Here is a 27,030-nt window from a genome sequence, read left to right as displayed (position 1 = left end):
ATTGGTTCAATTATCTATGCCCAAAGGCGGGGTATATCAACTGACGCGAGCTCGACTAAGGTAAACTTCTCCAGCATCCTTCTACCAAGTCCAATCCGAAGACATATCTCGACAGGCTCTTGAATCCTAGCATTAGGTAAACAGATCCATAGTAAGAAAGACCCGCTACTTCCACCAACTCATCTAGTGTATTACCTACCTAGGTACCATTGTGTGCTTGGTATGATCTACTATGTAACAACCTTTGACGATCCTTTGCGGGGCCGAAAGCAGCGTATGCGCTCCCAACTCCCAAACCGTGGGGCCGGTGTGGCCAGGGTCCCGCCGTCATTCTAACCTGGGAAAGACTAGTGGTGATGTCTTCATAGACAAGGCGACGATGTAAAACACTTCTTGTAAGTCGTGATAGACAATATGGAGTAATAAACACCTGACAAGACTTCATTTCATGCTCAAGTATAATCCTGTACGAAGCTATCGGTTAGCATGTTTAGAGGCCTCAATTTCGCGATCAAATTTTCTTATCCAATAGACTTTTCTATGTGGTATTGTCTTATTCAAATCGTTTCTAATAATAACTTGTCTAAGCTGAAAAAAAAAAAAAGAAAAAAAAAACTCCGAATAGAACTTTAAGTGCGCGCACAACTATCAATTAACCCTCGGACCAAGCTCGAACCGTCGTCCGGCAAGTTGTCAAAGTATCGCCCTCGTCGTGGTGTCTCTGTTGTCATGCTTAACCTAATGTATAAAAGGAAAGTTAAAAGTAGGTAATGTACGAACGCGATGGTACGAGAATACTATGCTCAGTATCATACCTGATTTAAATATATATATATATATATATATAAATAAAATAGGTATTAGTACCACGGTATGATCGGGATATTATCCTTAACCGCGGGGCCAACACGTTTCAGAAGCTGCGAGATTCCAACCCTCCATGGTAAGTACCTAACCTAAGTCAGTAGAATAAGTTCCAAAGGAATGGACAATAAGCGCCTGTATTCAATGCATTAACGTTTCCCATAAAAGCCACGGTCTAGGCCGGACTATTTCATGAAGGGAATTCTAAATACATCATGTGTTTAAAGACCGTTCATGTTACATGTCAGGTGCTTACTGGGACATATGAGGCATTCATCGACTTCAGGCAAAGTAACTTAGGAGGTACCTGGGTGTCTTATTTACTTCCTTATTTTGAAGCAGCCTTATTTTCACACGAGGGATAACTGAAATATAGAACTTATTTTCATATATTCCCGACACGCCACGTCAGAGTAATACCCAACGAAGACGCTGTCGCTAGATGGGGATTGAGGATAAACATTTCAACACCATAGTCTAAACCTGTTGATTTCGAAGCTCACTAACCAATTTTAGAACCTGTTCACCGCTAGATTCCTGCTTGAGCAAGTTCGCCATAAGCATTAGATGTTAAACCGGACATGTTGCGTTGTAAGCTGACGTGGAAGGTTTCCTGCGGCTGAGATCCTCCCGGGCACTTTAGTCGAGTGACCAATGTTGCTCAAGCTTTTCTAGAACATTACTACATCTAAAACAAGGCAAATCTCAAATCTCGTCTCACGTGGCCTTTCGTAGCCAGACAGTTATCGTCCAACTTCGTTCGGGGCGATTATCTGAGTTTGGTCTTAGTTAATATCAGGATAAATACCAGCCTTGACATTGAACCATAATATAAAATTAAAGTTGAGGGAGAAATAAATGGACTAAATGCTAGTTTCGATGACTGGAACCCCTTTATGCATCATCTTTATTTCTTAACGTTCATCAACTTGTACTAGGGCTGTCTTAAACCAAGTTGTCTCAGCGTACCATCCTGAAGATACCTAAAGTAAGAAGAAGCCTTTCAGCAAATGGTATGAAATAAAGGTATGTGGCATAGGCCGAATATACCATTCGAACAGGCCCAGGCTCTTCCGTTCACAGCAGTGCTACGGGTTCTTTTCGTCCCCGTCGTGGTAAGACCGTATATCCTCGGCGCCAACCTAACTCAGGTTGCGTACTGTATCGTAGCCTATTTCCTGAGCTCCGTTATCTTAGGACCAATCCAAGACCTCCTTAGTGGCCTGATAGCTCGGAGAGGCAAAATATTCCCGAGTCCCACGGTACTTCCTTACTATATAGTTAGTATTTCTAGCACAGTGGTACATCTAGGTGTCGTGTTGTTCACGCTTCTGTCCCCGGAGCTCAGCCTATTTACGCTCTACATCCCAAATCCTAGTCTCGTACAACGCGGTAGCCCGGCTCAGATTTCGGAATCAGGTCATCACTTTATCCAGTACGGCTACCTATTTTTTAACATCACTGCGCTTATTCTCGGAAAGTACGTGCTCACCTTGGATAAGGTGTTTGCCCAAAAGGCTCGCGGCAACCATCCTCTGTCGTCGCTTGGAACTATCACCGTCATCGGGGGTCCCGGGGCTGGGATGGCTTAGATGTTCATCAAAAGGGAGAAAGAAACACTTGCTATTCAGTACTCAACCAATGAGTCTTAAAATAGAGGAATCCAGTGTGTACTTTTATCTTTCTGGTGAAGGCGGAGTATCGAAAGTTCTTCTGGAAATACTTCAGCTTTGTATTACACGTGTTAGATAGGGGAACTTGAGCAAATATACTAAAGGCCATGAAAAGGTGAATGGTATTGAAAAAAAGGTTCGTGGTCTATGGATATTTAAACTCTGCAGTCATAGCATCAATTGAGATCGCTTGTGTGGAAAGCAAATCTATCTCTTCAAAAGCAACCGTCTAATAAACCTCGAGCACATAGCGCCCGTCCTCTTTGAGCCGATCAATCTCCTTGTTTGCGTCTATCTTCTTTCCGCTTGTCTTGGCTTCGGCAGTAATAGCCTCCTTCAGCACGTCTGTGACATCCGGAACAGGCCACGTCGGACCGCACAGGTAGAAGGAGCCTTCCTGCTCAATGTACGCGTTAATGATGTCGCCCAAGGACTGGCGCATGCGGTCCTGAATGTATATCTTCTGGGGTTGGTCACGAGAGAACGCAGCGCCGAGATGGGTGATGACACCAGCATCTAGATAAGCCTCCCATTCTTCACCATAGAGATATTCCTCGCGCTGATGACGCGAACCAAGATACAGGAGAATAGCGCCGATATCCTTGCCCTGAGCCTTTTGCATTGCACGGTACTGCACGAATGCCCTAAATGGAGCCAAGCCAGTACCAAGACCAGCCATAATGAGAGGTGCATCGTCACGTACTGGTAGTTTCATGACTGAAGGCTTGACAGAGGCAGTAATAGCGGCTCCAACGGGGAGACGGCTAAGATAACGAGTAGCTTGGCCGTAACGAGTTCGGCCTTTGGAATCGACCCAATCCACAACCACAATCATGAGAGCAACTGCATTCGGGGTTACTGCTTGAGCAGAGGCAATTGAGTACTCGCGACGTTTTAGGGGTCCTATTAGCCGGACAAGTTGTGGGAAGCTAGGGTGAGCGGACTTAAACTCCTCGAGGACATCGGCATAAGTGAGGGTATCGACCTCTGTTCGCCGTTTGAACTCTTCGGCACCTTCTGGGGTACCAAGAGATGCCAATTTCTTCTTCTCGAGGTCGTCCGTAGCAAATTCCGCCAGGGACTCGTAGAATCGCTTCGGGGGCTTTCCAAAGATATCGATATTCTGTACCAGTGATTGGTAGATGGTCCTTGTCTCTAGAACGCTGGAGTCTTCCCTTGAAGGGACTTGAACCAGGTCGTCTGCATTCAATCCGTAAGACTCGATAAACTCGCGTACTAGATCAGTATCGTTGTCCGCGTGCACACCAAGGGCTTCTCCAATCTTGTAAGTGAGACCAGAGTTTCCTAGGTCGAATTCAATGTGGAAAATATTTCGATCGTAGGTTTGCGGGGTCAGTCTACGATTCTCCTTAACGTGAATTGTGTATGTTTTGACAGTCAAATCCGGGCGTAGAGCAATGTCGGTATTATATGCCTCTTTGAAAACAAGGCCCTTGGCAGCAGACTCCCAACTGCTTAGCTGTGTATCTTGCTCGGATTCCTTCTTATCAAATGTGACAAAGCTGTTTGTCTTCAGAACTTGAGGCAGAACTTGTGGTACATCATCAGCATCCGCGGCCCATGATTCTGGAATGTCTAGGTTCTTGAGAGACTTGTCCAAAGCATCAAGACACTCTTCTAGAGTAGGAGAATTAGCTTCAAGGGTAGCCAGCTTCTCCAAAATTTCATGTTTGATATCAGGCTTTACAGTCTTGATAAAAGCAAGTTCAACCAGTAGTCTAGCAGTATTGGAGTCTGTCTCGAATGCCGGAGACGAGGAGGAGTCCAGGATATAGAGTGAAATGTTCCTCCTTTTCACATCCCCGCGGATAGTAGAGGGGATTCGCTTCTCGACCTCTTCCTCCTTGAAGTTGGGCAGCTTTAGGATTAGTTTGCCATTATCCTTAACGCTTTGAGATGCGGCTATTTCCTTCAGTAGCTTCTCATCAGCGACTAGGACGGCGTCAGCTTGTTCGGCTGCGTAAGGTGCGTCGATCGTAATTTTAGACGTCCTTAAATCGGATCGAACAACACCGCCCTGAACTAAATTATCGTGGGATTCATTGAGATAGACGTTGGTAGTAGAATCTTGCGACAAGAGACTACCAATGACTGTCGGGGCATAGAGAGCTACTGAGTCATCGGTATCCCAAAATATGTATTGTTCTACAGATTCGAGCTGCGGTAGCTGGATACGAGAGACCGGGTTCTTATTCGTGCCCTGAGTTACTGCAGCGACGAAGCTCGATGGAGTAAACGAACGCGATGCCGCGTACTTTACATCGGTAATAACTGGCGTTGAGGTCCATTTGCTAGAGAACGAAATTGCAGTTAAGACATCCGTATATAAGACGGATTGGACCGAAGCGTCGGACACGGCGGGCTCATTCGAAACCTGTCCAAGGACCGCAACGTGTGTGGTAGAAGTGGGGACAGCCTTAATAAAGGCTTCTTCGATGAATGGTCTGTATATCCTGACGATAACGGCTCCTATTTTGATTCCGTCGGAGGTAAGTTTAGACACGACCTGCTTAGCAAGTTGAGCCTCAACGCTGCCAAAAACAACATAAACAGTCTCGGCGGATTCGTGACCGACGTATTCAAATGGCTCATAATCAGTACCTAGCTCATCGTTGAAAGCTTGAAGAAGCTCTAGAACCTTTCCAGCGTCATCAAGGCGTTTGTTCAAGGACTCGGCTGTCTTGGACACCTTCTTAAAGACATCGGCGACACCAACTTGACTTAAGACATCGATGACTCTTAAAGTCTCACGGGATGTGCGAACACCGTCGTAAAGGTGAATGGTAGGTAAAATCTTAGCCATCAACGTAGCAAAGAGCGAGATGTGTTGCGCTTCGTACGCGGAACCACTCGAGACAAGGCCCAATGCAAGTTCTTCAGAAAGCTGTAGAGCAGTGCCGTATTCTGCAACAAGGCCCGCGTCTGCAGCATACTCGGTAGCTGCCACATGGGCAACGAAAGGGCTCGCAACTCCATACAGTAAAGCCAACTGGTCCAGGGCAGAACGGAGGTGGCGCAAACTAAGCGATGGTGCCAATAGAGTCTGGGGAATATCCCTCTTGCTTAAGTCGAAGTCTTTAGAGAAGATGTAACCAAGCGCGAAAGCGCCAGCACCTGAACGGGTCTGAAGAGGCAAGACAGTTGTAGGATATCCATGAGCGTTCTTTTCCTCATTCTGGGCCCAATCCTTCACGGCAACATCGAGATCGAAAGTCTCGGGAGAGTACGAGAAGATCTTATCGGACAAGACGTAGGCAATCTGCTGGACGAGCAGCTGACCGGTGACATAGGTAGGGCCGGAAATAGAAGACAAGGACACGGGTTGACCGAAGGGTAATGTCGACGATTGCCGGGTGAACTCGGCGCGAGAGGTTTTAGATTCCGGCATTGTTATTTGCTCTGCTAAGGGGCCACCACTACTTTCGGATTGTTTCAATTGCATCCTATCAGGTTCTTTAGGGCTTTTTGAAAGCCAGAACTTATAAGAATAGGAACTTGCAAATCCCCCCTGGAAACAAAGGTACAGTTATATTAGACCAGTAAAACCGTTACGATTTGATTTAAGGTCGGAGAAGGTTCCAAGGGAATGAAAATGTCTATAAGAAAGAAACTTATAGATCGAAACGGGGGATCAGACAAACCACCAGGCGTGACTGATGGAAACCAGTAATAACCACTCTCCTTCTCGACGAAAGAGTATGACGAATACTTGGCACTCGGCTAAGGTAGGTTATCAAAAAGCCTCACAACTAGCACCAAGAGGGAAAAAGGAGAGACGACTTCGAAAGAGAGGTAGACGATGCGATTTTATTACTTCTAAAAAGTCACCCTTCGGATAGAATAATAATAATAATGATAATAATTGAAAAAAAAAAAAAGGCTTCAACCTACCTCCACGCCAAAGACGCTCCATACTTTTCCTGAACCCATCTTCACTTCTTCACCAACCAGCGGTTCTCGGTGGTAAACCGGGCGGCGAACAAGCGGGTGTCAAACGGGTGTCGATGGAAAAGATGGCGCGAACAATTTGTTAAATCGCATTTAGATTGCGAGGAAGCGCGATTCGTCTTTGTCGAAGTCGATCACGCAATAGCCACCTAAACTTTAATTAGCTTAGCGCACAGACGCATGTCATATTCTGCCAATAGCATGTGTTAATTGGGCCCGGCAACTAATGGTGTGCTAAACATGGCTTATCGATTACCGGTCCGACAACGCTTCTCAGTAGGGGTCTTGGGCCTTAGGTACCTCCTACTAATACTACACTATTTCCGAGGATGGGAATGGCGTTTGATCCAGAAAATTCGGATGAGTAATAATAATCAAGCATGATCTCTATGAAGAGTTATAACTTGAGTAAACATGTAAATTTAAATTTATTGTCTAAATTGCCGCATCTAGTTAGTGACTCCCAATTCAGGTACCTAACCTAACCTTCCCTTCTACAACTTGCTCCCATCTCTAATTTGTGTATATCCATAATGCCAACCTTCTCCTTTCATGTCCTCTCTAACTTTATAGTTGTCTTCCGCAATTCTAAGAACGTTCATGTCCAGGTCCACAATTGACATCCCTTCGAACCGGCCCATCTTCCCAAGACTACCGATATGGGGAACGCTGACTTGACTCAACCCCGCGAAGTTAGTCTTCTCCCCCTTTTCCGGCGGTCCCCCCGCATTCACGAACACGACCGCGCAAGTATTCTCAAATGCTCGACTAACTACGGTGCTGTTCAAAAATAGCGCCTCGCCATCGGGGTTTAAGGAGTATCCCTCGTCTGACACGTCCTTCATGCTCCAAAACGTAGGAACGCAGATGATTTGCGCGCCGTCCGAGATGAGCTCTCGGAACGCCTCCGGGAAGGCGATGTCCCAGCAGATTAACAACCCCACCCGTCCTAACGGGGTGTCGAAGGCTTCATGAGGCTGTTGAGCTGAAGATACTAGATGACGCCGTTCCGGGTGCCAAAGATTCTTCTTCTGGTATCGCCCGAGCACCTCTCCATTGGAAGATATGAAGTATGCGATGTTGTGCAAGGAGTCGCCCACCAACTCAATGATGGTACCAGGAACAATGCAGATGTTTAAATCTTTCGCCAGCTGCTGGTATTTTTTCAAATATGATGCCGACTCCGCACACGATTCCTTAAAATTTGGCTTTTCCGGGACCCAAGATGTCAGATGGTACTCGGGTAGAACAGCCAAATTGCATCCCTCCTTAGCAGCATCTCTGATGAAGGACTCAGCCTTGGCGAAGTTCTCCGCTGGAACGAGGGGCTATCGAAGAGTACCTCTAAGTAACTTGTATCATTTCAACTATGTATTTCCACAACAGGAATGACGAACCTTGGGATGAAGCTGAATAAGAGCTACCTTATGAACTGGAGCCATTTTCGGCTTTATTACTAAAGGTGGGTATTTGAGATTTCTGTTCTCCGGTACATTTCGTTCATGTTTATGAAAGTTGGAGAAGGTACCTAAAGTTATAAATTTGGTCACAGACGACAAAGGTAAGTATCGCGATCTTACGTAATCACTAACTATATTCTATAATATAACTGACCAAAATTATGCATTTAGACGTTAAAATGTAGGCGTTAGGTAGAACTCAACAACGATAAAAAGTGCCTAAGGTAATCTAGGACAAGCAGTCTTCGGCAATCGCATGTCTTGCAGTTTTAAAAATTAATTTTTACGGACTGTCTTTTAAAATATCTGGTCAGAGTTGGCTTGATTCCACTTCCAATAAGACGATATCGTGAGTAGTAAGGTGCCAAGCCTTTGTTGCAGGGCTAAAAAGTGAATACGGCGCAGCCGTTTGGATACATATCTCCTTTCGTGTTGTCGCCTCCGATTTCTGCCTAACCATACTGACTTCCATAGACGGTAAATCGAGATAGTATCGCAGAGTATTCAGTCTTATTATTGGTTAAGATACCTAACCTAAGGTACTGTGACCATACCTCTTAACCACAATGCTCTTGTCAACAACTTCTCTTTCTCTCATCATATTCCTCCGTCATACTGCGGCTATCTCTACCGGCATATGCTCGCCCGTGACATGGAAAGGCACTTATTCGGCTACCTCTAAAACGCGCTCTCCCAAACCTCAGCACACGCGTAATGTAGTCTACAACTCCCCTATACAACCTGGGGAAATCAACTGTCGCTACTGGGGTGAGACCGACGACGAAATCGATAAGGATACGTGTTCATACTTGAGCCGTAGATACCAAATAACAATAGACAAGTTTTTCAAGCTTAACCCGGACCTCGATCAGGATTGTGGAAACCTCCGCCCTTATACCGAGTATTGCGTTGATGGATGTAAGTCCTCTCCGCTTGAAGTTTTAGTAGCAATTCATATTTTATCAACTAATCGATGGCTCTTTGTTAGTTGTTGAGCCTGTACGAGCTGTGGATGGCTTCTGTGGCCCGCCGCATAACAACGCTACTTGTCTTGGGGCAAGTCAGGGGCAGTGTTGCAATTCAGAGACTTGGATGTGCGGTAATACCGAGTACGTGCATAGTAGTCTGGCGCATCGTTCATGGATACTCGAGATACCTCGTATTATTGCTAACGATTGTTGCTTCTAGGGAGGATTGTGCTCCTGGTACTTGCTACGAAGGTATCTGCTTCGGCGATAAGATATACAGCACGGATGGAAAATGTGGCTACAAGCATGGTAGCAGACTATGCGCCGGAAAGCATGGCGATTGTTGTAGCATAGATGGCAAATGCGGTACTGGCCCCGACTTTTGTGGTGAGGGTGTTTGCCAATCGGGCAAATGTACGAAGTCCCCTGAAGGTCACTTTTTTGCTGGAAACTCGTTTATGTCACAGTTTCCTTGGTTGATGGGAAATACGACCGACGGTACCTGCGGTGGTGAGAACAAATTTACTTGCAATGCAGTGTATGGAACTTGCTGTAATAAGAACGGGCGATGCGGATCTCTCCCAAAAGATTGTGGAGAGGGATGGTACGTTATTCTTCTTTATTGATATTCTTTTTCCTTTCCCTTTTAAATCTACTATACTCTCTGTAGTACACTGCTGATCATAGCCTGACACCATCTAGTCAACCTGAATTTGGGATATGCGATGGCTTAGCCCCAGCTTCTAGGGCTGCTTCGGTCACTTCACCAACACCAACGGTCACTGTAGTGGAACTTTAAGAGTCAACCGCGACTAGTGGAGATTCGAGAAAAAGAACTTGAAACTGAGTTTCAACCTGATATAAAAACAGATATCTATTATCTCCCAATTGGAAATACACGTCTTTCAAATATGCACAGTACCTCTCTAAGCTTACTGGTCTCGTCTAGGAGGTAGGTACGTGAAATACTAAGTTACTATGAGGTAAGGTACGTACAATACACCGCTGGAAACCACAGTGCCCATTGAGAATGCCTCTCTATGTGTTCTTTCCTGCTACCTTAAGTTAAGAAGTACCTAGTCTATCCCAATAACACTAGGAGAAGATAGGTATGACCTTGTTCTCATTCATACAGGATTCGGCACCACGTCTGACACATCAACAACCTACCCCTTTTTCAATCTCAGCCTTGATTTCTGTTCAAAAAACAACGCTCATGCGTACATTTATCACAGGAAAAGTATTCGAACTCGGTGTAAATGGAAACAATGCCACGCATGTACCCGTGCTGCCGTGGTAGTGCTACAGTTTAGAGTCACATGTGACGACACGAGGGCAATCTGTGTCTCGGTAAATGGAGTGCAAGGTGCACAGCTACGTAAGCGTCTCGTCAATATAAAAAGGCCCCGAGACCTCGCAGTACCTATCCTCTTCACCCAAGAAAAGAAAAACGAACTAAAAAAAAGATCGCAAGGACAATATATAATGCAAGCACTTACGACAGTATTCACAGCACCGCCATGGTGCTTGAGCAGGTTTGCGGTGCTCATTGACAACAATCCCTTTCACTCCAGCACTTTATCTCCTACAAGAGGATGGGCCGACCCATCATTCTCGAAATGCGTTCCGACACAGTATACCACTCCCTTGCAAACCCTTAGTCCCGGTGTATGTCCAAACTATATGAGCATTGTAAGATACACCTCCAACGTCGATGGGGGAAAGACCATCTGGACTGGAGGATGCTGTCAAAGGTTTAAATATCCCTGCCCTTAATTAATAACCTTTCTAACCTACCTATTATAGCGGATTTTCTGCCATGTCGAAGTACTTCTGCACCTCTACCGTCACTACGCCGATGGTCTTTTTGCTTCTTGCGAACATTTCCACGACGGATATCTACACGACGCTCTCTGATATGTGGATCGAACATGGCCAGATAAATATTGAGTGGCAAGAGGGGGATCTGAAGAATTTTCCGAGGGAGATTATCACAGACTACGAATCAATCATGGAAATTACACTTAGTACTACGACTACTCAAGAAAGTTCGGCTCTGACGACTACGACTCCTTCTGTTGGGGGAAGGACTTCGAACATAGTAGCAATGTCGACATCCAGCAGCAAAGCCCCGGGCCTTACGGTTATTCCGATAGATACGGCAGAGTCAACTAGTGGGACAACTGAGACGCTTGCCACATCCTCTACACATACATCCTCATCTACATCTTCAGGTGCCTTTTTCCCGCGTCCGGGACGAATTCTAACCTTGCTAGTTGCATTTTTAGTTTCTCTTTGGATATTTCATTAGTTAAAGAAAATTGAAGGTGGAAGAATACCTACTCATTATAAAGACTGACATGGGCGAGGATCAAGCTTGGTAGAGTGGACTAGTTGATCGAAGCGTCGCTTTCTTGGGAAAAAAAAATTATGGTACTTGGATGATTTTTTTATTTTCTTGTTCGTGCTGCTCTTGTTATGGTAGTCAATTGGTAGCATCTCACACGAATAATTCTCGCTATCAACAGATGTTTGGGGGAAAACCAAGGCATAGTGCGAAATTGTTTAAGCCGTACCTCTCCCCCCTTTTCCTCCACTAACTTGGGCCGCATTCATAAAGGCAAGTCAAGACAACTCTTATGCTTAAAACAGCGGCATGCCAATGAATTTTTTGAAAAGGATTTGTTGGAGATCATGCAACACAACAATATTTAAATTTTTACGTCCTTATGGTGTACTTCCTATGCAGTCATCATGAGCAAATGCATGTCACATGAGCACCCTCGTATCTGTTGGCAAATATCTTGTAATATAGGCTTATCAACTGCATTTATTACCACTTGTCCTTACTCAACAATCTTTACAACTCCTAATAGCGAAATACATATCGGAGGACCTCGGTGGAATCCCGAGCTAGGTCTTAAACGGTGGGCGATATCAAGCTCTAGCTCTTAACAACTACATGAATGGGGATGTCATATGCCCAGTATGGTGTAGCCAAACATGGCGACATCCTACTTCGATATAGACACTAGAGATACAAGAGGATTAATAACAACATGAGGGCATGGTATATTGTCACTATTCTTCAGAACTTCACGAAAGAACTTTAGATGCTCCGATGAAGAATAAGCTCGTAGGTTTTGTTGGGTCAGTAGGGTATATTTTTTATTTATCTTTTATGACTCGTGTGTAATCACAGGTTCCAAACGAGGTACGAGGATCGTGCACTCCCGTAAATGGCGGAGGCCATCACATCTATTTTGACCTAGTTGAATTGGAACTGGCCGTTTTCGTTGCTGATGCGCTCGCCGAGGTTGATGTCGGCGCCGACCCACTCGCCGTCGACGTTCTGCAGCTCGGCTCGGAGGACGGGCACGTTGGCACCACCCTCGATCGCGAAGGAAATGTTTCGGGCAGTCTCGGAGAAGTCTGATACGATGTTAGGATATGGATGCCTCGTCCTAGGTACAGGGTAGAGAATAGGTATGCTGGCTACTTACTGACGCCACCCCAGTCAAAGCGACCTAGTTGTTACGTATTAGCGTCTTCGTGGTCGAGAGAAGTAATATTATTAGGTACTTGAGGTTAGTACTCACCATTGTCGTTTCCGATGAACTGGTTTAGGTCAATCTCGCCGTCGTGCTCACTACCGTGCTCGGTTCGGAGGCGGGCACGGAGGATGTGGCCGTCATCCACGCGGATGTCTGTAGAGGAGATGTAAAAGTTAGACATTTTTGGTAGAGTGACTTAGAAGGTCGGCTTGAAGATGGAAGTTGGTATGAGGTTTGGTGTTTAGTGTTGATGGTTTAGATCCTTGAAGAAGAGGCGGGGGGAGGGGTCTTGTTTATATAGGGCTGTCTTCCTCTTAGGTACCTGCTCCCTGAGTGAATACGCATATGTTTGTCTGTGACCTTGTATGTACCAGTTTTGTGGTACGAACCTCCTTTCCTCAAGTCTCCAGCTTCCATGTAACTCAAACCACAATAAACCCAACTATGTTAGAAGCGTTGCAGACCCTTGTACACGTGTCACGGCAATGGGCCCCACTGGAAGCTCTCTTGTGGACTCGCGAGGGTCACCTTGAGGGGGGGGGGCACATTCACGAAGCGGATATACGGCCTTGGTGGTTTCACACCAAAGCGGACGGTACCATTATTCGGCTACGGCACGGAACGGTGAAGTCTCGATCGCTGCTCGTTCTACAATTGCACATCTTATGTACATCTGAGGGTTCCCATAGGCCCGACGCCAAGAGATTGGCACATGAACTTCATCACTACCTCCTCCATCCCAAGTCTTCCTGTTTACCCCTCGATAAGTCCATTCTTTGGCCAAACATTAGAGGTACTGTTGTTGAATTTTGTCATTTCGGTGAATAATAAGATCACACTGCCACTATTGAACAAGCGGTCTAGATCGACTAGTCGTCGTACTATAATTTTTAGGCCGATTGGGGGACTTTTTTACATTCTCTTCCCACCGCCCATTCACTAAAGAGCTCGAATCCACTCATGCTGCCACACCCATCCTATGCAGTGTCATAGTCCTCGTAATATCTCGAGGCGGGGTTTTCCCTTATGCGCTTCGCATCAACCACCACAGCTTCATAGCTTAATAGACACAACCACTATATGATACGTGTCACGTAACTTGACGGGTCTGGATCCCCAAATACCCTTGTATTAGCCTACCTTCAATTGTGATCGCTTGTCCAATCCTAGCCCTAGAAAGCATCAGCTCGCAAGATGCGGGCCGTATGATAAAAACCCTAGGCTTCGTGGCTATTCAATCTATGGGACGACATATAATCAAGGTTGGCGGCGTAGAAATGTTCGTCATACCCAGCCAACCGGGACAAGACCCTTGTGCATGTCCTAGTCACTAGCCTACCACTTACTAACACCATGAAATTAAACAGATATGAAGCGGATTTATGAATATGACGTTTAAATCCTGTAAAATGGCACTAGAATCAAGACACCATACGTGCCGACCTAACCCGAGGAATACCGGGACGTGTTATTTTTTTTTAAGGTTCATCGACTGCAATATGACAGGGCGTAGTATTTCCCTGTACTGGTAGGCACGTTTACCTACGTCGAAGCTATCGAGAATACCTAAGTCTGTCGTTTTCCTGCTAAATTCGACTAACTAAAGCCGTGAACGGTAGAAAATATAAGGTAGGGGTTATTATAAAAATGGGGTATATGTTTTTGAAGTAAACCTATAAAAATTAAATTAAACCCCTATAAGCTTTGTACTGCGCTAGAAGGGTTAGTATACTAGGCTTAGAAGGGTTAGTAGACCTTCTAATTACCAAATAAAGAAGGGGGGACTATTTAAAAATAGCTGGTTTTGAAAGAAGGTATTTGATACGAGGTGACTTTATTATTTTAGTGATAAAGATTGATAAGCTTCGATAAGCTGCGATAAGCTTTGAAAAAAGAAAGCGGTATAGATTGGCACTATTCGTATCACGAATCGTTAGAACAAAAGTTTAATCGTTAGAATAGAAATACATCGTAACCCCACCTATTTTATGTGGGACAGGTATGTATCTTTTTTCAAAATAACCCCTACCTTATATTTTCTACCGTTCACGGCTTAATTTCATGCCCTAGCGGGTTATCGAGAAGCCAAGTTTCCTGGCGACTTAATATGGAAAATATCAATATGTTGTATGCCCAACACTCATTGTTATTTAGGATACATGCCGTGGCAATGATACGTACGACGTATAACTATAGTTACCTCAAAGTACAAGGACTTATTAATCCGATGTCGTGTTTTCTGTTACTCAGTACGTCTTGGTACTTTCATACCTATCAATTAAGATATTGCTTAGGAGAGATATTAAGTACCTTTGAAGTAAAACAAATGATTATGACATACAATAGTAAATAGAACCAAGTCGAACCTACTACCTGACGAATATCTCATTATTTTTTTTATTTTTTTTTTTTAGAAAAAGAAAACAAGACCTAGAAACTGTTCAGTATTATAATTTCACACAAAATAACTAAACAATACCAAAATAAGGAGATCTTTAAACTGTATTAAGTTAGGTACCTACGGCTTTCAGGTTTGAAGACTCGTAAAGCAGACCATAGAAAAGGAAGTGTCATCAAAAAGCTTGACCAAAATCTTGGAATGGGACCCCCGAGGAAGCTCGCGCCTTGGGCACAGCATTCTTAAATTTGTCAAGAGGGACATATATGTCTCTCCCCCGTAAGCTGAGAGTGGAATTCGTTGCATCGCAAATGCATTTCAGGGGGTTGGGAAAGCTTTCTTTCAGCCAGAATTTATATAGTTCAATAAAAGACCCTTCTTCTAGTAGATCAAATAATGAATTGCGAGTTGCATCCGAGTTGATAAAGCTTTCCGTGAGAATTCTTGCTGCGTCACGTTTTATTTTCTCTTCTGGATGGTTCAACCAAGAGACGAGATCCTGAAGCATTGTTGTTGATAATACTGGTTACGACCGTAAAACTTTCAATAGGTCAGAAAGCCTGACACCAGTGCAACTTTTCACAAGTGTTATCAGCTGTCGCAAGACATTTTCTGGAAAATTAGAATTTCGCGCCGTAACGACTCTCGCAATTCCACCAATCTTTTTGTTTGTATGGTTGAGTCGTAGCACGGCTTCATGTAGAACATCATCTTGCAAGAGCGGGCTTGGGTTGTCTAAGAGAATTTCCAAAGAATATAGGATGCCATTATCTTTGTGCCGAGCATTCGGTAATTCTTCTCTAGCTTTCATCCGGTATGTTCTCCTCTACCACCAAACAATTTAATGTGGTAAGTTTGATGTAGTCACTAGGGTGATTCAACAGACGTGTTACTTATCTCCGGCATTATAAAGGCATACATTGCCAAAGTAGTTACCATGCGTTTCTTAAATAAAGGTAATCCATTATCTTCAGGTGGCTTATGATCTGCCGTTGCGTGTGATCTAGCGAAGGTATTTGTACCCGTATTGGTAGTCGCGGTTTGAAGTCATGCTTGAGACATGGGGAATACCCAAATAGTTGTTAAGAGAGCAAGTCTCGATATTCCGACAAAATTCTACAATAAATCGAAATCGGTTACCTTACACAATTACTTAGTATTTCTCAAGATATCATGTCGGTCCTATTAATATCCCATGGCAAAAGAGCCTCTCCCTACACATAGACCTTTCGGTTATATTACTTTAGGAGATAGGTACCTACATACTTGCTAAAAGCAGCTATCTCACAAGTATCTGACATAGCTGTCTAAGAGGTAGGTATCTGCTCTGAATGTCGTCGATATGAAATACTAGCAGGAAGATCTAAGTAAATGTACAATATTGAACCAATCATGTTAATTGCATATCCAGCACCTTCTAACAAATCTGCAAGCCTAACCAGTAAGTTCCCAATACAGCCATCTACCTCTACCTATAAAATGATACCCCAATATTTCGGCGAAAAAAAAGCGACCAAACTGCTGCTGTGCAACTACACCACGTAAAAGGTGAAGTGAAGGCAATTGTTCTTGCTAGCCACATCCGGGACTCCAGTTCCCCCCTTAATGTAGGCCTTGCTGTTGCCCAGCTTCTGGTACTCCCAATCGATAGCAGCCTGGTTTCCAGGACCTTTCCAGTTACCTTCGGTGCTTGCGAGGGTCTTCTCGCCGTTAGGTTTCTTGTCGAGCGCTGCTGCCGGCGCGTCCCTGATGATGTCCTCGGTGAACCCGTTAAGCACGTTGGTGCCATCCGTCGAGGCGACGGTCGCAGCGCAATCACACCCCTGCTGGATCGAGATATCGCCGTGCGCACGCCCGTCGTCGGCAGCCTTGACTTGAAACTCGCCCCATGTGGCCGGTTGCTGGTCTCCGCGCTGCACGCGGCCCTTGAAATCAAGGCCCAGGGGTACGTGCACGGTCTGGTTCGGCCCCAGTTCGACGTCTTTAAGCGGTTTGTCGAAGTTAGCGCCCGCCTCACCGTTGCCGTCCCAGTAGTTCTTGTAGAAGAAGTACTTGTTCGTCTTGCTAGAGTGATTGGTCAAGAGGATACCAGGTCCGGCAGGGCTAGGCTGCCCGGGAAACCCCCCAGGGGTTGCAGCGAGCGATAGGAAAGCAGCCGCATCAACAGACAGACTAGTAAATCCCTGGTTGGGGTCGGGAGCAGCATTCCCATCCTGTTCAATAGGTATTAGTAAGAAGATCAAAAGAGGTAGCCAAGTTAGGCAGTTTCTCTATCATAATAGAATCATACACTGTAAGTAATGAGAATGTCCTTGCTTCCATTTCCAGCTGCGCTTTGCTCATCGTCTTTAGGATTGCCACGCCCAGAGTTCCTATATAACTATTAGCGATACAAGTACCTAAGGTATGTAACTTATTATAACTATAGTGCCCAGTATAGAAATTGAACTTACCATGAACCAATACCGATATAGGTCCTGCCATTAGCAAAAGTCCTCACAAACTCTTCTAGGGGCTGGAAGTCCTTTGGCGCCCCAATGCGCTTGACGTTGCCGTTGCCATCAAGGAAGACGTGACCATTTAGCTGATTCTTCTTTTCCGCGGAGAGTTTGTGGTAGGCATTGTTGCATGCCTGCATAAAAGTCTCATGGCCCTTGAACTTCCCAGCCGGGTCTCCGACTTGCTGACAAGTCATGTTGCCACCAGCACCGCAGATGTTGCTAATGTCGATCGTATCATTTCCCATCCAGCCGCATTTGGTGATTTCACATTGCTCACCGATAACGCCTTCATGCACGGCGATGATGGCTCCAGAAGTGCCATCAGGAGCCTCGAGCCTGGCTTCTCCGTTGGCGTTAACAACCAAGTCCCTACCACCATTGTAATGGCCATTGCATTTGAACAGTTGGTCGTGGTTGGATCTATTGCGAATAGTAATGAAATGCATGATTGTTAAAGGTATTCGTTGAAAGTCTTGTGTTATATTCTTGTATCTCGGCGTGATGCTATGGGTATGTTCTCCTTTGACTGGAAGGGAGATTTCGGGCATTTTATATCCTATTGCCAACGATTGACTGCACCCATTCTCTATATATAGTAAACCCCCATAGCCGGAAATATTAAAAGACCAACAGCATTATCAACTTCTGGATATGTCCTCCCTGAGAGATCGTCTGCGTGTTGGATCAATTAGACTCGGCCCACAGCAGTCACAAGGAAAAAGGAAGTTCTATTTTCAACATTAGATCATCATATGGAAATCTATTCCTCGCAGCCATAAGATCCAATGTTACACTTGGATTAGGACTTCGAAGCTTCGCCGCAAAGCGGTGTTAGTGAGAGCTAGGTTCTTGTCATGACTTTGGCCGATATTATCATTCCAAATACTACATAGGTTAGGTTAGGTACCTCATATTATTGGGTGTTGGTTAAGAACAAAATAAGTTGCCCTTTTTTCAATCTCGTGACAATCCCACTCCCCAAGTATTTGCAGGCAGAAGCTCATTTGAACGAAGTACTAAATATTCAATAATTAATCAGCTGACAGAAAAGGGACTTTGGGCTTCTTACATTATTGAAGCTTCGTTGCCAAGTATTACGTCAACTAGACCAGCTTATATCAAGTTACCTTAGGTTAGGTTAGGTTATGTAATTATTCAATAACTATGAGTTTATTGATTGGTGAGATTTATAACTTAAGGGATACACTATTATCAAAGTCAGCAGATTATATCGAACTGATATGCTAATACAAAGCTCACAACTAAGACCAACGTTGAAACGAGTAGATATGTTTACCTCTAACCTACTAGGATAGATCATAAGTCATCCAACATATACCGAAGACGCATAGCTCTAACCAACTGACTAATAATATAGCCAACTAAGCAGCGTAGGACTATTCAATAATAGATTAAACGAGGTCATACGCTGCAAGGGCAGCTCTGATGTAACCGCCATGCCAGCATATTGTGTCTCTGTGCCTCATCTCAGCCCAGTCTAGGGGCTCATCGCAAGATGGTATGGTGGTCCTTGAAAGTAGGTGTATATAAGGACGTCCCCAAGCCGGCTGTCTTGCCTATCATAATGAGTAATATCAAGTTCAAAACTAATTGCCTCTTCTAACATTTGGAAACTCGGGTTTTACAGCAATTTTCACATTTAGCCACCCTCAAAAATGGTTATCAAGAAGCGTCAGATTCTTTGGGACTGGACTAACACGCCTGGTCCCACCAATCCAGGTATCCCCGATAAAATCAACCAGGTTCCCTTCGGTGACAACAGCCCGGTCGCCTCTCTCGTGAACTGGAACTCCTGGGTGCCACCTGAACTCAAGGATCGAGCACCGTTCCGCCCCATGGTCCGTGTCCTTGAGAATACTCGGAGCCAAGACTGGGACATGATCCAGAACTCAAAGTATCCCATCATCCTTTACTTCAACGAGCCCGAACGTGCCGGTATAAGTCCGGAGCAGGCAAGGGACATCTGGTACGGTCAGATGCTACCCCTGAGGAAGAATAAGGGAAAGAAACTTGGGTCTCCAGCTGTTGCTTCAGTATGTGCCTAACTTAACTCGTCATATTAGTGGTTAGTTAGGTAGCGATACTAATAACTCTTAGGATGATAACGGTCGGAAGTGGATCGAAAAGTTCATGTCGCTTGTGTCAAATGACCCTCCTGACTTTCTCTGCTTGCACTACTACTCAAAGAATCCCAATGATGCCATCAAGTATATCCAGGACATGCATCAAAAGTGGCCCCAACATAAAGTAGTGAGTAGATATGTGCATTTGACTTGCTGGTTCTCCCATGGCTAACTCATCCGAAGATGGTTACCGAAATCGCATGTATCGACCGCAACTATCCGACCGTCATTAACTTCACTGTCCAAATCTGCAATTGGCTGGACAGCCAGGACTGGGTTTTTGAATACGGTCTTTTTGACTTCCAGCGCCAAGTTGCCGACGGCTTCGTTAGTCCCGCTGCTCAGCTTATGGATGTGAACGGCAACTTTACGGAGCTGGGCAAGATGTATGTTCACCAGCAGCCCATGAAGGCACCTGGTGCTGCGAACGTCTTCATCTCACTTAATGCCGTTGCGGACGGTGATTTCGAGGTTGAGGCCAGTGATGACGCGAAAGCCGGAGAGCCGGTATCTCACGATGCCAGCGATGCGACTGTCGAAACCCTAGGAGCCTCCGAAGCCGCTGAAAATGGAGGGCTGGTCGAGTTTAGCATCGCCGCAGCTCTCAGCCCAGACCAGCAGAAGGCTCTCAACATCCACAATGACAAGCGGAAGGGCAAGGGTCTCAAGCCCCTTGCATGGGATAGCCAGCTTGCGAAAGACGCCGAAATTTACGCGAAGCATCTGGCTCAAATCGGCAAATTGCAGCACTCGAGCGGTGATCAACGACCGAACCAGGGTGAGAACCTCGCAGGGTAAGAGACCTAACGACATTGTATAGCATATATCGGGGAGATGCTAATGAGAATATCTCCACAGCGCTTCCAGCTCAAACACACCTCTTGCCATGTCTGCGAGCCTATGGATTGCCGAAGAGAAGAACTACCACGGTGAGCCGATCGGACAGGGCGATTTCGGATCGTACGGACACTATAGTAAGTCTACCTAGTCTAGACCTTGACGGCGCCTGGTCGATTGTCCTAACATATTTTTTTCCACCATTTAGCTCAATGTATGTGGAAATCCACTACCAAGCTCGGCATGGGCTCTGCCAAGGACGGCAAGGGTAACGTTTATATCGTCGGGAGATATTCTCCTCCCGGGAACTTTACCGGCCAGAAACCGTACTAATGACTTCGGTCGCTGCTTGGTTGGTTTTTTTTTTTCTTGGCTCGGGAGTTTCCTTATGAATCTCGGCAACTTGAACTTGGGCGGGTTCGTTGAATTTGTTTGCGCGGGGTTTTGACTGGTTACCTACCTCCTAAGGATCATGAGAAGCTTGTTTGACTAGTTACCTCCTAAGTTACCTGGTATATATGTTTAGGACCATTCGCTATGTCGATTATTTAGTTTGCTATTATCAGTACCTTATAAAGAAATGAACACGAAACCTGACAACTTCATAGACTGAGTAGAGTATGATGTCGTATACATAGTTCGCCACCTAAATTCCCAATTGTCGTTAGCAAAGACGAATCAAGCTTCATAAGCTCATATGCCTCTTTAGGTGAACAAATTCGGTACCCCAACTCTTGGCAGCCCTATTCTGCATACCTAGTACGGACCCGTACCTGGGGTAAAACTGACGATCCAAATTGCGGGGTGCATGAGGTGACTGAGCCAAGATGTCAAACGGAGCAACCTCCATTGAATGGCGATATATACGCATTTTACTATCTCAGTTGAAAGAGGTAGTTTTAGTCTTTTTTTCAGTTGTAAATTCTAAAATATAGGCAAATTATAGGTAACTGACTCAGACTTTACCCACCTCCTAAGTACCTCCTATCTAAAGGTCTTATATCATCTTAACCTCGACCGACTACTTTCTATATTAACGGACTTCTTATGGTGGCCTCGTCTCCCGTAGACAGCCAACTTAAATCAACAAAAATCTCGGATACTTTTCTTTGACATCCAAGACATTCCCCCGCATTCCCCAACTCTTCCGTCATTGACACTTCTTAGTACTTACCCCTGTTGCTTTGCTCATTCGCTCATGTAAGTTGCTATCCGGGTGCGGTAGTGCTTGCATTGCCGACCGATATTCAGGAGAAGGGCCGATTCTCTTTCTTTTTGCTTTGATAACCCCTCACGGCAAGAACGGAGTCAAAATGAATATTTCATCTTTGTGGTGTGCCACTCCTTTAGATCTAGATGATTACACCCTCTTGATATCCTATACTACATTGTCTCATGTGTACGCCATGCTGTCGACTTCTCTGTATATCTTAGCCGGCCTGGCCACTTGGGGCAGTGACATCGGCACTGCTGCTCAGTCTATTATCACGGATGACACGACGTTCTACGGCCAATCGCCTCCAGTATATCCGTCACGTATGTAAAGCGTTACCCGTTACCCTTGAGAGACTGGGTACAAACAGATACTGACAGTCATATAGCAAACGGGACCGGGCTCGGGGATTGGATAGACTCATATGCAAAAGCACGAGCCCTTGTGTCTCAATTAACTCTTGAAGAGAAGGTTAGGGGTAATTGAAAGGAGACTTGGCGAATTACCGTGTCTGACTTATGTATACAGGTTAACCTTACGGGTGGTGTTCAAGTTAATAGTTCTTGCTCTGGTATTATCCTTCCTATAGAGAGAGTCAAGTTCACTGGCCTTTGTCTCAGCGATGCTGGTAATGGAGTGCGCACCACCAACTTCGCCTCGAGTTGGGCCTCCGGCATTTCGGTTGGTGCAAGGTAAGTAAAATCATTCTACTTTTCCTATGAGACCTCTAATTAACCTTTTTGATAAGTTGGAATCGCGAATTGGCTCATAAGAGAGCTGTTGGCATGGCTGGCGAGTTCCGAGCGAAAGGTGTTCACATCGCGTTGGGTCCCGTTGTTGGTCCATTAGGTCGCATCGCATCGAGCGGACGAAATTGGGAAGGTAATTCACGCTCTCAATGACGAATAAACCATATTATTAACCCTTATCCAGGTTTCTCAAATGACCCCTATTTATGTGGCGCTCTAGCTGCCGACACTATCAAAGGTATACAGTCAGTAGGAGTCGCGACGAGCACAAAGGTAAAGAGGATAGATTGCCTACTCTTTCTTGTAGGAGTAACTAACGTATTATCCCAGCACTTCATCACAAATGAGCAGGAGACGAATCGAAATCCTGAGGGTAACGTTACGGCTGTTTCATCAAACATTGATGATAAGACCATGCATGAATTATATCTCTGGTATATATGGTGGGTATAATTGTATAGATGCTCAAGTCTAACTTTCAGTTAGGCCTTTCCAAGATGCAGTGAAGGCTGGCACGGTAAACATAATGTGTTCATATAATCGGATCAACAATAGCTATGGCTGTGCCAATAGTAAGACCCTAAACGGACTTCTGAAGACAGAGTTAGGATTCCAGGTACGATAGCCATGATCGATCTTATCATATGATACCTGTATCTAACGAGTCTTTATAGGGTTTCGTCGTCTCAGACTGGTGGGCTCAGCACTCAGGTGTCGCTACAGCATTGGCTGGTCTAGATATGACCATGCCCTTCGCCTCGCCATACTGGTCCAGTAATCTCACACAAGCTGTCAAAAATGGGTCCGTTCCCGAATCTAGACTGGACGACATGGCAACAAGGTAAGTCTATCTTGCTTTCCACTCTACTGTCAACTCATTCTGATTTTCGTAGAATTATAGCTACATGGTATAAGCTGGGTCAGGATGAGGGGTTTCCTGAAATAGGCAAAGGGATGCCGTATGATCTCTCTCAGCCCCATCAGCGAGTCATTGCAAAGTCGCCCAGCAGTAAGGGTATTTTGCTACAGGGTGCTGTCGAAAGTCATGTCTTGTTAAAAAACACCAACAATGCACTTCCCCTTAAGTCGCCCAAGCTAATCTCCTTGTTTGGATACTCTGCAAAATCATTCGACGTATATACACCCGGGGGCGGTGGCTGGAATGGAGGTTCGGAGTCGTTGGCGCCCTCTGATTTGATCCCTAATGGTGACGATGTGACCCATACCCAGATTGCCGCCAACGGTACATTGATCAGTGGCGGCGGATCTGGCGCAAATATGCCAGCCTACGTCAGTTCTCCTGCGGCAGCATTGAGTCAGCGTGCCTATGAGGACGACACAAGCCTATGGTGGGACTTCCACAGCGGGAACCCTCAAGTTGACCAATCCTCCGATGCCTGCATCGTTGTCGGCAACGCTTTCGCGTCGGAAGGTTTTGACCGGCCCGGGCTACACGATGATTTTACTGACGCTCTCATCACCAACGTCGCGTCTCAGTGCAATAACACAATTGTAGTGTTCCACAACGCAGGTGTTCGCCTTGTCGAACAATTTATCGACCACCCTAACGTAACAGCTCTTATCTTCGCGCATCTACCCGGTCAAGACTCAGGTAGGGCTTTGACTTCTATCCTCTACGGCGATGTCAATCCTTCAGGCAAACTGCCGTACTCGGTGCCGCGCAACGAATCGGATTACGGCCCGCTCCAACACGCGACTCTTCCTGATGATATATATGAGCTATTCCCACAGTCGGACTTCACGGAGGGCGTATACATCGACTACAGAGCTTTTGACGCCAAGAACATAACGCCTCGCTACGAGTTCGGCTTCGGTCTAAGTTACACCACCTTCGACTACTCTGATCTCCAGATTTCCAAAGTCGAAGACGCCGATACCTCGTCTTATCCATCAAAGCCCATCGTTGAGGGTGGTCAAGAAGACTTATGGGACGTAGTAGCGAAGGTCTCTGCGACAGTAAGTAATTCCGGTTCCATCCAGGGTGCCGAGGTCGCCCAACTCTACGTCGGCATCCCCAACGGCCCTGTAAAACAACTACGTGGATTCTCCAAGCCGGTACTTGCACCGGGGGAATCGGCGGTAGTCGATTTTGATTTGACAAGAAGAGACTTGAGCACGTGGGATGTGATCGCACAGAAATGGCTCTTACAGAAAGGCGACTATGGTGTCTTTGTTGGATCTAGTAGCCGGACGTTACCTTTGACTGGGACCTTATCGATCTAATATCATTACCTACCTTCCTACCTAAGGTAAGGTACCTCTAGGTAGATCATCCTCTAGGTTGGCTTAGTACTTTTTAAGTCAGTAACTCTATTGAGAAAGCATACCTATAAATGAAGCCAACTTAATTACTATAATTTTACCTCCTATGTTTAGCATAGCAAGTAGTTAGGCTAGGAAGTATTGGATAATCAATAATTCAAGTCAACATATTTCTAGTATACGTATGATGGCGTGATCGCTGGCTGGCCTGATTTTCGGGTTAATTTTTCATGAACAATTCTGTTCCAGCCCGCGAACTCGTATAGCCGATAGCCATCAGTTAAAGCCCCTGGAATATTATATGCTATACCTATCTAAGCGTAGGTAGTCTTGGTATGTCCGCCGAGACAGTTCTTAAGGCTCGAGAGCATGGGTTCAAAATTGCTAACCCTTTAGGTTAGGTTGGGAGGGTATTCATATCATTGGGCACTTATATCATCGGAGAAGATAAACGTGGTAAATAACCCGGCGCATTGGAAAACCCCCTGGCGCCCCTTTCGCTTTTCCATCTTAACACGTGGGATTATTATATCACTGAAGAAAACAAGGCGTCGAGATGGCCAATCAGCTCCTCCGTTACAACCCCCAGACACGTCCCTTGCCAGGAACCCAACCAATAAGAACGGACCATTTTATCGAATCCAGTAAATACCCAGCTTAGTAGGTAGGCATTTGTATAAAATATCAATGCACGCCATTGCTTAGCATCCTCGAGCTATAGAACAGATCAGGTTAGGCACGGAAACATGGTCTGATCCGCACGTACCCGGGTTCTTGGGATTTCCTAAATTCTCCTTTTGTTCCGGAAGTTCCGTGGGATGATCGATACCGCTAGAACTTTGGAAACTCTCATTCTTCTTCGATGTAGTGTATTTGCCACTGGGTGTAAACAAAAAGTAAAAGAAAAAAAAAAGGAAAAAAGATGGATTCCTTTCAGAACTTCACGAGACCACCAGAGGATACCAGGAGTCTACCGGACAAGAACTGCTGGCCATGGCACATCTTCGTGCCCACCGCCATTGCGGTCTACCTGTCGCTAGTCCAGGTGCTACGGTTTCGCGCGATCCGGGCCGTGGAGCGCAAGTACGCCGCGTACGTCGACGACCCGTACAAGCTGGACTACAGGCAGGCGGCGGAGATCATGCGGCTGTATCAGCTCTACGACACGCCGTTCCTCTTCTACTTCGGCACGCAGTGGGCCCTCGTCAAGAGCTACGGCATGTCCTCCGGCACGCCCCTCCTCGTCCGCACGCGACAGCTCTGCGACCCCGCCCGCGTCGGCCGCCGCGCCGAGGACACCGCCCTCCTGCTGATCGAGCTGCTCGTCGGCGACATCGACTCGGAAAGGGGCCGGCGCGCCATGGCCCGCTTAAACTGGATCCACGGACTGTACGCGAAGCACATCGTAGACTCGGATTACGTGCACACGTTGGGCCTCTTTGTCCTCGAGCCCGCGCGCTGGATCGACAGGTACGACTGGCGGCCGTTGACGCGGCTCGAGAAGGTGGCGTATTTCGTATACTGGCGCGAACTAGCGCGGCGCATGGGTTTCGGGGACCTTGTTCCGGAGACGCTGGAGGATCTCGTGGAGTGGCAAGAGCAGTACGAGGCCGAGCACATGCATTATATCCCGGAGAACCACATGGTAGCGGCGGCGACGGTGGACCTATTTATGCGAACGATTCCGAGCTTCTTACGTGGCTTCGTGGGGGCTCTTTTCCTGTCATTTATCGACGAGAAACCTGTCCGGGATGCGCTTGGGTTCCCGGATCCATCCTGGTGGGCGACCGCGCTAACGACGGGTTTCTTCCGGCTACGTGGGTTTGCATTGCGCCACTTCTTCCTCCCTCGCATGGCACCAATCGATCCCGTAGCGCGACCTGGAGAAGACGGCCGGTTTTACCGAAAACCGCGATGGGTTGGGTTCGAGCCGTGGTACGTTCCCGACACATGGTACAACCGGGTGGTGTTATGGCTGACGTCGGGTGGCAAGATCTCGCCCGGTGGCAAATATCAGGGTAAGGGATATGTGCCGGAAGAGCTGGGGCCGGTTGAACTGGAGAGGATGGGAAGAAAAGAAGTGTTGCGTGAGGCGGAGGCGATGAAAAAGTTTATGATAAAGAATGAGACAATAGGAGTTGGGTGCCCGTTTGCTTTTGCACGATAATTGAAATAGTTTATGTAGTATTTAGCCATACCATATCCTAGTTAAATAATGTTTAAATGTTAATTAGAATCTGTAGCCAAGGATTGAACGATCATCATAGCGCTAAATACTATGTAGAAGGTAATTTTGGTTAGTGACATCGATTATCAATAAGATCGTCAGGGGTTGGTTGTTTATAAAATTCAATAGTCAAGCTACCTTAGTTTAACTATTAGGTAGTAGTGCTCCAACTTATCCTAGGTACCTCTAA

At 45.9% G+C, this 27,030-nt stretch overlaps 10 protein-coding genes across 10 annotated transcripts; 6 read left to right on the top strand and 4 right to left on the bottom strand.

Moving 5' to 3' along the window:
• The first annotated feature begins 1,675 nt into the window (after positions 1 to 1,675).
• On the top strand, positions 1,676 to 2,611 carry F4812DRAFT_42006 (uncharacterized protein). Its single transcript, XM_047933408.1, has one exon. The coding sequence runs from the start codon at positions 1,893 to 1,895 to the stop codon at positions 2,454 to 2,456; it is 564 nt and encodes a 187-aa protein (XP_047795496.1). The 5' UTR covers positions 1,676 to 1,892; the 3' UTR covers positions 2,457 to 2,611.
• F4812DRAFT_42009 (uncharacterized protein) lies at positions 2,530 to 6,107 on the bottom strand. The gene has a single exon (XM_047933410.1). The coding sequence runs from the start codon at positions 5,998 to 6,000 to the stop codon at positions 2,767 to 2,769; it is 3,234 nt and encodes a 1,077-aa protein (XP_047795495.1). The 5' UTR covers positions 6,001 to 6,107; the 3' UTR covers positions 2,530 to 2,766.
• A 735-nt stretch (positions 6,108 to 6,842) lies between these two features.
• F4812DRAFT_411866 (putative hydrolase, carbon-nitrogen family) lies at positions 6,843 to 8,158 on the bottom strand. Its single transcript, XM_047932663.1, has 2 exons — positions 7,904 to 8,158; positions 6,843 to 7,834 (listed from the first exon to the last, which is right to left on the bottom strand). The coding sequence occupies exons 1-2, from the start codon at positions 7,946 to 7,948 to the stop codon at positions 7,001 to 7,003; spliced, it is 879 nt and encodes a 292-aa protein (XP_047795494.1). The 5' UTR covers positions 7,949 to 8,158; the 3' UTR covers positions 6,843 to 7,000.
• A 92-nt stretch (positions 8,159 to 8,250) lies between these two features.
• Positions 8,251 to 9,851, top strand: F4812DRAFT_41925 (carbohydrate-binding module family 50). Its single transcript, XM_047933324.1, has 4 exons — positions 8,251 to 8,884; positions 8,955 to 9,075; positions 9,155 to 9,538; positions 9,637 to 9,851. Exons 1-4 carry the CDS (start codon positions 8,533 to 8,535, stop codon positions 9,731 to 9,733), a joined length of 954 nt encoding a protein of 317 aa, XP_047795493.1. The 5' UTR covers positions 8,251 to 8,532; the 3' UTR covers positions 9,734 to 9,851.
• Positions 9,852 to 11,707: 1,856 nt separating this feature from the next.
• Positions 11,708 to 13,116, bottom strand: F4812DRAFT_411852 (Cyanovirin-N). The gene is made up of 3 exons (XM_047932662.1): positions 12,534 to 13,116; positions 12,438 to 12,461; positions 11,708 to 12,366 (listed from the first exon to the last, which is right to left on the bottom strand). The coding sequence occupies exons 1-3, from the start codon at positions 12,667 to 12,669 to the stop codon at positions 12,203 to 12,205; spliced, it is 324 nt and encodes a 107-aa protein (XP_047795492.1). The 5' UTR covers positions 12,670 to 13,116; the 3' UTR covers positions 11,708 to 12,202.
• F4812DRAFT_411850 (uncharacterized protein) lies at positions 13,117 to 13,779 on the top strand. Its single transcript, XM_047932661.1, has one exon. The coding sequence runs from the start codon at positions 13,201 to 13,203 to the stop codon at positions 13,429 to 13,431; it is 231 nt and encodes a 76-aa protein (XP_047795491.1). The 5' UTR covers positions 13,117 to 13,200; the 3' UTR covers positions 13,432 to 13,779.
• Positions 13,780 to 16,162: 2,383 nt separating this feature from the next.
• On the bottom strand, positions 16,163 to 17,891 carry F4812DRAFT_411847 (uncharacterized protein). The gene is made up of 3 exons (XM_047932660.1): positions 17,340 to 17,891; positions 17,177 to 17,258; positions 16,163 to 17,099 (listed from the first exon to the last, which is right to left on the bottom strand). The coding sequence occupies exons 1-3, from the start codon at positions 17,831 to 17,833 to the stop codon at positions 16,419 to 16,421; spliced, it is 1,257 nt and encodes a 418-aa protein (XP_047795490.1). The 5' UTR covers positions 17,834 to 17,891; the 3' UTR covers positions 16,163 to 16,418.
• Positions 17,892 to 18,886: 995 nt separating this feature from the next.
• F4812DRAFT_41797 (glycoside hydrolase family 128 protein) lies at positions 18,887 to 20,820 on the top strand. The gene is made up of 5 exons (XM_047933215.1): positions 18,887 to 19,441; positions 19,506 to 19,658; positions 19,715 to 20,325; positions 20,390 to 20,505; positions 20,577 to 20,820. Exons 1-5 carry the CDS (start codon positions 19,064 to 19,066, stop codon positions 20,699 to 20,701), a joined length of 1,383 nt encoding a protein of 460 aa, XP_047795489.1. The 5' UTR covers positions 18,887 to 19,063; the 3' UTR covers positions 20,702 to 20,820.
• An 861-nt stretch (positions 20,821 to 21,681) lies between these two features.
• On the top strand, positions 21,682 to 24,574 carry F4812DRAFT_454988 (glycoside hydrolase family 3 protein; the record flags this gene model as incomplete). The annotated part of the gene is made up of 9 exons (XM_047936744.1): positions 21,682 to 21,904; positions 21,970 to 22,052; positions 22,110 to 22,273; positions 22,330 to 22,463; positions 22,515 to 22,603; positions 22,661 to 22,764; positions 22,817 to 22,946; positions 23,005 to 23,171; positions 23,224 to 24,574. 9 exons carry the CDS (start codon positions 21,682 to 21,684, stop codon positions 24,572 to 24,574), a joined length of 2,445 nt encoding a protein of 814 aa, XP_047795488.1.
• Positions 24,575 to 25,496: 922 nt separating this feature from the next.
• F4812DRAFT_411834 (uncharacterized protein) lies at positions 25,497 to 26,811 on the top strand. The gene has a single exon (XM_047932659.1). It carries the CDS (start codon positions 25,536 to 25,538, stop codon positions 26,778 to 26,780), a length of 1,245 nt encoding a protein of 414 aa, XP_047795487.1. The 5' UTR covers positions 25,497 to 25,535; the 3' UTR covers positions 26,781 to 26,811.
• Positions 26,812 to 27,030: the final 219 nt, after the last annotated feature.

This window comes from Daldinia caldariorum (genome assembly GCF_022478825.1).
Source record: "Daldinia caldariorum strain CBS 122874 unplaced genomic scaffold F4812scaffold_1, whole genome shotgun sequence".
Lineage (NCBI taxonomy): Eukaryota > Fungi > Ascomycota > Sordariomycetes > Xylariales > Hypoxylaceae > Daldinia > Daldinia caldariorum.
This window is presented reverse-complemented; position numbering and strand designations above follow the sequence as displayed.

Excerpts from the sequence above, each read along its gene's own strand:
- F4812DRAFT_42006 (XM_047933408.1), top strand. The coding sequence starts at position 1,893 with ATGTGGCATAGGCCGAATATACCATTCGAACAGGCCCAGGCTCTTCCG.
- F4812DRAFT_42009 (XM_047933410.1), bottom strand. The coding sequence starts at position 6,000 with ATGCAATTGAAACAATCCGAAAGTAGTGGTGGCCCCTTAGCAGAGCAA.
- F4812DRAFT_411866 (XM_047932663.1), bottom strand. The coding sequence starts at position 7,948 with ATGGCTCCAGTTCATAAGGTAGCTCTTATTCAGCTTCATCCCAAG. Across the intron at positions 7,835-7,903 it reads TTATTCAGCTTCATCCCAAG|CCCCTCGTTCCAGCGGAGAA; the intron begins GTTCGTCATTCC and ends ACTCTTCGATAG.
- F4812DRAFT_411850 (XM_047932661.1), top strand. The coding sequence starts at position 13,201 with ATGAACTTCATCACTACCTCCTCCATCCCAAGTCTTCCTGTTTACCCC.
- F4812DRAFT_41925 (XM_047933324.1), top strand. The coding sequence starts at position 8,533 with ATGCTCTTGTCAACAACTTCTCTTTCTCTCATCATATTCCTCCGTCAT. Across the intron at positions 8,885-8,954 it reads CGAGTATTGCGTTGATGGAT|TTGTTGAGCCTGTACGAGCT; the intron begins GTAAGTCCTCTC and ends GCTCTTTGTTAG. Across the intron at positions 9,076-9,154 it reads TGGATGTGCGGTAATACCGA|GGAGGATTGTGCTCCTGGTA; the intron begins GTACGTGCATAG and ends TGTTGCTTCTAG.
- F4812DRAFT_411852 (XM_047932662.1), bottom strand. The coding sequence starts at position 12,669 with ATGTCTAACTTTTACATCTCCTCTACAGACATCCGCGTGGATGACGGC. Across the intron at positions 12,462-12,533 it reads GTTCATCGGAAACGACAATG|GTCGCTTTGACTGGGGTGGC; the intron begins GTGAGTACTAAC and ends CGTAACAACTAG. Across the intron at positions 12,367-12,437 it reads CTTTGACTGGGGTGGCGTCA|ACTTCTCCGAGACTGCCCGA; the intron begins GTAAGTAGCCAG and ends ACATCGTATCAG.
- F4812DRAFT_411834 (XM_047932659.1), top strand. The coding sequence starts at position 25,536 with ATGGATTCCTTTCAGAACTTCACGAGACCACCAGAGGATACCAGGAGT.
- F4812DRAFT_41797 (XM_047933215.1), top strand. The coding sequence starts at position 19,064 with ATGGTTATCAAGAAGCGTCAGATTCTTTGGGACTGGACTAACACGCCT. Across the intron at positions 19,442-19,505 it reads GGTCTCCAGCTGTTGCTTCA|GATGATAACGGTCGGAAGTG; the intron begins GTATGTGCCTAA and ends AATAACTCTTAG. Across the intron at positions 20,326-20,389 it reads CAGGGTGAGAACCTCGCAGG|CGCTTCCAGCTCAAACACAC; the intron begins GTAAGAGACCTA and ends ATATCTCCACAG.
- F4812DRAFT_411847 (XM_047932660.1), bottom strand. The coding sequence starts at position 17,833 with ATGCATTTCATTACTATTCGCAATAGATCCAACCACGACCAACTGTTC. Across the intron at positions 17,259-17,339 it reads TATATCGGTATTGGTTCATG|GAACTCTGGGCGTGGCAATC; the intron begins GTAAGTTCAATT and ends ATAGTTATATAG. Across the intron at positions 17,100-17,176 it reads ACATTCTCATTACTTACAGT|GATGGGAATGCTGCTCCCGA; the intron begins GTATGATTCTAT and ends CCTATTGAACAG.